We start from the raw sequence: 8,860 nt of genomic DNA on the forward strand, positions 1-8,860 counted from the left end.
TGCCCCCCCCCCCCCCAAATCAACACCCCCCTTCAGCTGATCGATGAGGGGGACAGAGAGCAGGGGGGAATTTTTTAAGGCAGGAAGTCCCCACCAACAGCTTGTCTCTAGGCAGGCTATCAGCAAGCCAGTGCTCTCCCTTCCTCCCTTGCCCTTGGAGGGAGGGACGGAGAATATAAGACACATGCAAAGGCATATGCCCAAGAGAAGCCCACAGAGCCATTCAAGTTACATCGTGAGGAGGGTCATCTTCTTAACTTTCTTGTGGAAGAGCCAGTTCTCCTCCAAGAAATCCCTTGAACAGCTGCTCAGTCTCTTTCTGTGCCAAGAGAAAGGTTCCTGGCACAAATGTAAAACCTGTTCAAGGCCACACACTGAATCAGCAGTACAGCCAGATTAGACCTCAGGTGCTCTCGAATCCCAACCACACATTTATGTCCATGCAAATTTAATTCTAGCATTTGCCAGCTTTTCAGTGCCTGCCTTGGCATCTTAAATGATTTTTATTGCTTTTTTTTTTGCATATAGTTTTTCAGGGTTTTTTTTTTTTAAATTCAAGTTTTATTCTATGTAACATCTGTCTAGTCATCATCAAGAGTTTGGATCCAGAGTCTTAAGGACTGCAGCAAAGAATTATAAATCTTATAGCTCAAATAGTATAACTTAAACTGGCAGCTGGTTTACTAGTAAAATCTGAGCTAGCTTCTACAGAGAAGCTGTACTATATATCCAAACAGGCTTGAAAATGCAGACAGGGAGAGAGACATGGGAAGTCCTAAGTGTGTAGCTGTGTAGATGGAATTTGAGTCTGCCACATTAAAAAAAACTGGTTTTACCCTAATCTTCTTCAGTCTCTCAGAGGAAGAGATTTTGCTCAATAATATGAATTCTAAAGAGCAGATTTTTTTTTTTTTTTAGGAACAACAATCAGTAGAAAAGTAAATCTAGAACTAAAGATCTCCTTAATCCTGGCTGTGATTATTTTTTTTTTTAATCTGCATAGTCCACAGATTATTATTCTGCCTTATATGGTATGTCCCTGCAGAGAAACCGACTGCCACATCTGGAATACCACGGGGCTACCCAGGGCCTCCTGGTTTGGCTACACCCTTGCCCCGAACTGCTGGCTTCTGCCAGATGATGGCTGCTCCTCAGCGAACTGTTGCTGTACTCCCGCGGTGATGTGATCCAGACTTAGAGGGTCAAAACAGACATTTCCTGACATCTCGTGTGTGCCATCACATTTTTTATGGTAACACGAATTGTGCCACATCAAAGGAAAATAAGTGGTGCAAATGGCAGTAATAGACTGCTGCTTGATTGTGGCACACATCTATTAGCTCTGTGTTAGGAAAGCCAACTACTCTGGGCAGGTGCTCTGGAGGCTTCAGGTAGCCTCAAGCCTCCAGAACACCTACCTGCTTTCCCCACTTCCAGAGAGGCACCCCAGGGAACATCAGGATGCCTCTCCATAAGCAGGGAAGTAAGGGTTCCCCAGTCAGCCAGATCCATCCCCTATGATGGAGGGACAGGTCTGGCTAAATGGGGAAAAGCCCCTCTGGCTGAGTGTGGAGACCACATTGCCCCTTGTCCTGAACCATCAAGGGTAGGACAAGGGGTGACACGTATTTCATGGTACAGCTGATCTGCTTCATTCAGCAACATCTATTTCTAGCCAAAATGTTCCAGGATTTTGGCATGTTGCTAAAGGTATAACAACCAACAGCAAGAGAGAAATGAACAGTAGTGAATTTGAACACCCTAATTTTTCCAAGCAAAAAAGCACAGCCTTGGCTTTTCTTCAGCCAAATTTAACTATGTTCCTGGTGGGGGGGGGGGAAGGAGGGGTATATTTTCTCAAAATGCACGAGAACCTATTATAAAGACAGAAATTAAGCCTAGGCAGTCTAAATTTACATGTCACTGCCAAATTCCCTCTATGGCAAAAGTCAGTGATATTTGGCCCTGTAAATACTATCCTACTAAGCCAATCTGTTGGTGGGTGTTATTTTAATCTGCTGGAGAGACTGGTTGTTTGACATCAAAGTCAGCTGGTCATGCCTGTTTGCAAACATGGAGGGTCAGGTCACTGATATAGCAATTCTAATACACCGAGTAATCAGAACCTGCAATTAATTCATATTTTGTCATGAGATCGACCCTAAGCTATTTTCATAATAGCAATATTCATCCGAACAGCTTGTAAGCCAACTCTCCTGGGCTGAAAATATGATAATTAACCACAGAAAAGAAACAGCTCTGAATTGCACAGGATTGTCTGAAAAGTACTTCAATAATCATCTCCCCTACAGAAGCGTTTACACTTTGCAGGTAAAGAACTATATAAATAAGAAATCTTTAGTGAAGTTTTCAAAAGATACACATCAAACCAAAGGCATTCCCTGTTCCTTCTTCAATCATCTTTGACAGACCCAGTAACACGTACATATCAAAAGGACCAAATTACGGTCACACTATTTGGCAGTTTAACTCCGTCCTCAAAATTAAGAATATAGAACGGGAATAAGCAGTACTTTTTGGAAGGACACAGAGGAAAGATAAAATGTCTGGTGCAACAAGAGAAGTCTTCAAAGATTGTTCAAAGTTTATCCAGAATACAGATGCAGAGGTACATTTACTTGGTATAACATTAGTCAGGCCCCTAAAAACTGACAGAATACATTCCTCAGATTGAATTAAATCCATAATTAGGATTTTGTTCTGCTTTAAATGTTTTTCAGGATATGGAGACGTGGTTTTGATTCTCACTGACCAAAAAGAAGAGGAAAACATTAAAAAAATGAATACCTTCATGAATGAAGTTAAATATCTAGCAATGTAAATGCAGTGGTATGTAAGAGATGGGCAATGTTAGAGAAGTAAAATATCATATAATTTGCTTAACATGTTCATTTAATACACACACACACACACACACACACACACACACACTCTACAGTATGTATGTCAATTCTAGAGTTGGTTTAGAACTGAATGAATTACCATTACCTGTGGGCGGGGAGGAGAGAAAACCAGTGTTGATTAGCTTAATTTTCAGGTGTTACCATTACCCTTCCCCCACCCAGGCACTTTTGCTGCATTAGAGGTTTGTGTTCTGTTCTTAAAAGCTCTATTAAATGATTGATATAGATGCACTGATGTGAAGAAGAGAAAAATGTAATACGTAAAGCTTGAGAAACTTAGGTAAATAAATTCAGAGACAGTATAAAAAATAAGATTTGAAGAAGAAAGGAAAGTCAAAGGACTCTAAAGTCAGGGGCATGGCCCAAAAGCCAAACCTGCTCAGTGGTGCTGTCCAAAGATTTAGAAACCCTTGCAAATACAAAAGGACCTGATGAACACTGCCAGAGCAAAATCAAGAATGGACTAACAACAGCATGCGCTTGATTTTGCAAGCGATGCTTACGTTAGGAAGGTGAATTAGTTCCTGAGGGACCAGGCAGGAAGTGACAGCAAAATCTAGTGTTAATCGCTTAAGCAGGCTGACTCAAAGCTGCTTTCCAGTCCTTCCAAGAAGGCTACAGGATAAATAAAGTTTGAGCATACTGCTTAAACTGCCAAGGATTACATCTTGACCCTCCACTGGCAAATTAAGATAGTGAAAATAAACCACCATTTGACTTCTGCAAGCTTTATGCAACTCTGCTGTATCGTCCTAATGTTTCTGCCGTTTCATATCAAAGGGTACTCCTACTGGGCTGGACCAGTTTACAGTGAGGTGGGTGGACATCTGACTTAGAGGCCACTCCCAGACAGTCATGACCAATGGGATGGCTTCATCCTAGAGGGCTGTCTCCACTGGTTCCCCCAGAGATTGGTGCTCAGACTCCTGCTATTCAATAGGGGGTGGAAAGCGCAATGATTAAGTTCATGGATGATATCAAGCTGTGGGGAAATGCATTCATACCAGGATAGGGTAAAGAGCCAGGATGACCTCAACAAACTGGATTTATGGGCAGAACAAAATCAGATGAGGTTTAACAGGGAGAAGTGCAAGGTCTTTCACCTGGGTAGGAAGAACCCCCACCACAAATATACAATGGGCAGTGGCCCACTGGTTGGCACAGCATCTGAATGAGACTTGAGGGTCAAGATTGACTGGAAGATGAATATAAACCAACAGCGCAATGAGACTGCCAAAAGGGCAAACAAAATTCTGGCATGCATTAACCGATACGTGGCCAACAGATTCAGGGAGGTACACTTCCCACTATTTGGTGTTGGTGGGGCCTCAGCAGGAGTACTGTGTCCAATTCTGGGCACCACACTTCAAGAAAGATGTGGATAAGCCCTAGAAGGTACAAAGAAGGGCCACCCATTTGGTTAAGGGCATGGAGGACAGACTCCAGGAACTGGGCCTGTTCAGCCTGAGGAAGAGGAGGCTGAGAGGTGACTCGACAGCTGCCTACAAGTACATTGGGGGGAGCATCAAAAACTAGGAAAGCAACTATTCAAGAGGGCACCTCAGGGAAGGACAAGGACCAATGTGCATAAAACTAATGGAGGGTAAATTCAGGTTGGATATAAGGAAAAACATTTTCTCCGTAAGGGCCACCAGAATCTGGTACACACTTCTGACAGAGGTGGTGCAATCACCCTCCTTGGAGGTGTTCAAAATGAGGCTGGACAAGCACCTTGTCGAGCTCATCTGAGCCCAATAATTTCCCGTCCACAGCAGGGGACCGGACTTGATGATTTCCTGCCTAGTGCAGGGGGATTGGATCTGACAATCTTGCAAGGTCCCTTCCAGCCCCTAACAACCTATGAAGATGGAAGAAACACTTGGAAAGATTCCTGGGCTGTCATATGTTTATTTTCTACAGCTAGAAGTGCAGGTATAATTCTGATGGGGATGGAGGTTTTGCTCAAACCATGTACCATGTATTTACTCAAATATAAAATGAGTTTTTGTCCTCCCAATCAGCATGGAGGGGGAGGGCAGGGAAGCCCCTTGTCTTACATTGGGATACGATGCAAAGGGGAGAGTAGGTGGCTGCTACTACTCTGACTGGTCCTGAGCCTACACTGAGGCCAGAGTTAGAACCACAGCAGCTTTCTGCCCCTCCCCACCCACTTCTCCTCTGCAGTTTCTGTCCCCAACCCCCTGCCCACTCCCTTCCCTCCCCTTTACTATCAGGCGCAACTCAGCTCCAGCTCTGGGGCTGCAGTCTCTCTTGGGCACAGAGCACACGGAAACTTTCCCCTGCCCAGCCAATCAGCAGCACTGGCACTGCTACTTGGCCGAGCAAGGGCTTCTATGTGCTGTGCTTCAGGATGGAGCAGCTCAAGTAGCATCTCTGAGTAGCATCAGACAGTAAGGGGGAGGGAAAAGGAAGAGAGGCAGAAACTGGGGAGAGTTGGGGGTGGGGGAAGAAGCAGAGACTGGGGAGGAGCTGGGGGTGGAGGGGTGCAGGTGGCAGGAAGGCTGCAGGGGAAGTGGGCAAGGCAGATGGCAAAGGAGCCACCTGATCCGTCCCCCCACTTTCCTCGTGCCCCTGCCCACCCCCCAGTCACTGCTTTCCCTACTGTAGCAGTAAGGCAGGGAGGATTCAAGACAACTCCCAGTACTTAGATTCTATACCTGGACAATTAGAACACATTTACAAGTTTTCCATATACAGAACCCAATTATTGGGGAGGTCATCTTATATTCAGGTTCATTTTATATTTGAGTAAGTATGAGGGGGTGTATCATATCAAGGTTGCTGTAGATTTACTGAACTCAGTCTTTCTTATTGCTATTTACATGTGAAAGAAGGGTTGAGCATATATTATTTCATCATGACTACTCATCTATGCGAAATCTCACTTATATATGTCTGCAGGATCAGGGTTAAAGTGATTCAGGAGCCATTCAAAACACTTTGAACACTTATTAACTGCACTTATTGCTGCAGAGCACAGAATCTCATTATGTTTAGTGTTTTTGTTATAAGCTCCAAGTCCTACAATCTCATAATTCCATTAGATTCTACATTTCCATTAAAAAAGTAAAGGCGTCCAATCCTGAACATGGTTGTAGAGGAGTGTTTGAAAAAACAAAGAGTAAAGACTCAAAAAGCAAGGTGAAAATAAAATAAACCTCCCAAAATGTTTTGGGTCTGATTCAATCTTATGCTGCAACTTGAAAGGGGAGAAAATTCAGAGTTTTTCTCTGGCATGTAAAGAGCTGCCAATAAAATGCCCATTTTAGCTTAACAAATTAACTGCTGAGATCAAATTGGTGTGCATTAGCGCATACCACTTCAATCAACAAGAAACAAATAAAATCGTTATTAAAAAGAAGAAAAAATAAAAAGCAAAACACTGTAGTAACACTATGCACAACAGAACCTACTGCAAGAGCCAGGAGACAATACAACTGGATCTACAGTGGCAGCCATGAGCATTGTGTTGTGATTTATGCTGTTTAACAGAATTAGCATAGCTCAATATTCAGAACAGTGTGGAAACATTTTTTATTTTTAATGCTAATCCTATGAGTGTTTTATACAAACACTTAAAAGCTTAACTGTGTTTAAAATGTTTCTAGTTTTAAAACAAGTTCATTTTAGAGTTTAATTTCTCTAGGATTTCCTTATTGGCTTAGGCTAACTCTGATTATACTTACCCATTGCTTTTGTTTCTTCTCTTTTAGCATTCAGAAGGGAAAATTTAAATTTTGCTCTGACTTCACTTTTTGGACAACTGACTAGAAGCAAATATAATGACAGGTAGTCTTTGCTTTCATCATCTAAACCTTTTGGGTTTACTCTCAGGCACCTGAAAAAAAAGGAAAAGAGGCACAGTTTTAAAAGATGTAAACTTTAAAACCAGACAGAATAAAATTAAGAAACCATACCATTCTAAAAAAACTCTTTTTATTATAAGCCTTTAAAAAAAGGCTTCTTGGATTCAGTGTTTAACAATTAAATTTGTTACTGAACTTTAAAACCCAAATTTAAAGGGGCCACAAAGAATTGACAATACAAAGTTGAAAGCACAACCACCTTACCACTTCATTTTATCATTTGGCCCTGATGAAAAGGTTGAACTCTTTAAAACTTCACCCATTTCTTCTCGGCAAAAACTGAAGTTATTAATGGTCCACATGTAGGAAAATTTTACTACTTTAACCTGAACAAAAGATATATATAAAAAAAAAAAAAAATCAATACATATGCAATATAGTTACTTAATTTGTAATTCACTTTTTTACATAAATTACCCTCTACCTATGAGACTGTCAACAAAGTTCTGTTTGGTTTTGGGAAAAATATATTCTGACAGACTAACCCTCTGATAGGAAAAGCCCAGTCACTGCAGTTTGTACAATTTACCTGTGTATAACACCAGCTTTCAGCTACGGGTCCACTGGACATCTCTCCAGGTGGTGGAGGCGTGGGGACCCTCGACATTGCCACTTTTATTGCAGATTTACAGCATCAGGGTAGCAATTGAAACTTCAGTAATTTTTCTACAAAAATATGATTATAATTAATAAAATGTGATTACCAAAATCAGGTTGCTTCCCTCCTGCCCACTTAATATAATTATTACACTTTGGCATTTAAGCTATTGTTTCAAGTCAAATACTCAGGTTTCTCAAATAGTTGAGAGAAGGCAACAGTTTTGAAATAGATCCAAATTCAGCATCAAATACCCACCGACGATCACATTTTATTCATAGATCTGCAAGAGATAGATCATAATGAAATATTCAGCTTTATAACCTAACTTCATACCTCAAAATGAATTTATTTAAAAAAAAAATACCATGGCTAATTAGTAACCACTCTAATCATGTTGTATATCCTCTCTTAGGATCTATTAATTTGGCTTGTAAAGTAACAAAATATATCATGGGAACTAAAAAAAAAAAAAAATACCATATTAAAACTCAAAGTTATCCTTGATTTGGGTAAGGACAACCTGGCTCCCCATTAATTAGATTCTTTACATGAAAAAACGAATTAATTTGTTATAATTTTCCATGTATAGAATCATAATTATTGGACAATCATTTTAAAGTCAGCCCCCCCCACTACAGTAGGGAAAGCAGTGCCAGGGGGGCAGGTTAAGCCAGGAGTCAACATCTGCCCTTGCCCTCCAGCGCCCCGCCCCCCAGGTGCCTGTATCCCCTACCACTGCTGCCTGCCCCTCCGCAGCTGCTTACCCTCTACTGCTGCTCTAGCTCTGGGCTCCTGCCTGATCAGGCAGCAGCAGTTGCAGAAGTGGCAGCCCCATGCCCCAATCCTAGGATGGGTTCAGAGCTGAAGCTGCTGCCACTACAGCGCGCATGCACATGCACACACAGCACTGCCACAATGGGGTTGGGAAGGGTACAGAGACAGAGTGGGACAGAGGTGCACGGGGGTGTGGGGGAGCAGCAGCTGACTATCCCCCCTTGCACTCAGATCTCCTCCCCCCTTCACCTATATTGAATGCAGAAGACTAGTTTTGTATTCAGATAAATATGGTAATAATGATAATATGAAATGAAGGCACTCGTAGGACAACAAACTGCTCCAGGTAAGCCGGGGATAAGAGGTCCAAAGAGAAAGGAAAATAAGCTAGTATGTTGTTCATCAAATCAGTACTAAAGATACAAGTCAGATTCTAAATCTGTATACAAAAGGAGCCATAATTAACAGCAGCGTTATATATGCCTCAGTAGGGGACTACAACAATTGTCATGTGGTTGGGAGTTTCTGTGACACGGGTATCAAATATATAATCCATGGACCAGATCTAGCCTATGGAGCCATTTCTTCTGACCCATGGGCCTCCTGGAATAGCTCCCACCAATGGATCCTTGATGGGCAGCAGCCACCAATCTCCCCCCCCCCCCCCCCGTTTC

At 42.1% G+C, this 8,860-nt stretch overlaps 1 protein-coding gene across 1 annotated transcript in view; it reads right to left on the reverse strand.

Annotated features, from left to right (window-relative positions):
* Nucleotides 1-8,860, reverse strand: part of SPOPL (speckle type BTB/POZ protein like) — a 59,584-nt gene that overhangs the window by 22,790 nt on the left and 27,934 nt on the right. The window contains exons 2-4 of the mRNA XM_019522468.1: nucleotides 7,341-7,477; nucleotides 7,016-7,137; nucleotides 6,632-6,783 (exon numbers count right to left, since the gene is read on the reverse strand). Of these exons, the coding sequence (XP_019378013.1) occupies nucleotides 6,632-6,783; nucleotides 7,016-7,137; nucleotides 7,341-7,418 (352 nt within the window). The 5' untranslated portion in view covers nucleotides 7,419-7,477. The remainder of the gene's footprint in view (nucleotides 1-6,631; nucleotides 6,784-7,015; nucleotides 7,138-7,340; nucleotides 7,478-8,860) is intronic.

The sequence above is a fragment of the Gavialis gangeticus genome, unplaced genomic scaffold (assembly GCF_001723915.1).
Source record: "Gavialis gangeticus isolate Ggan-Ray unplaced genomic scaffold, GavGan_comp1, whole genome shotgun sequence".
Lineage (NCBI taxonomy): Eukaryota > Metazoa > Chordata > Crocodylia > Gavialidae > Gavialis > Gavialis gangeticus.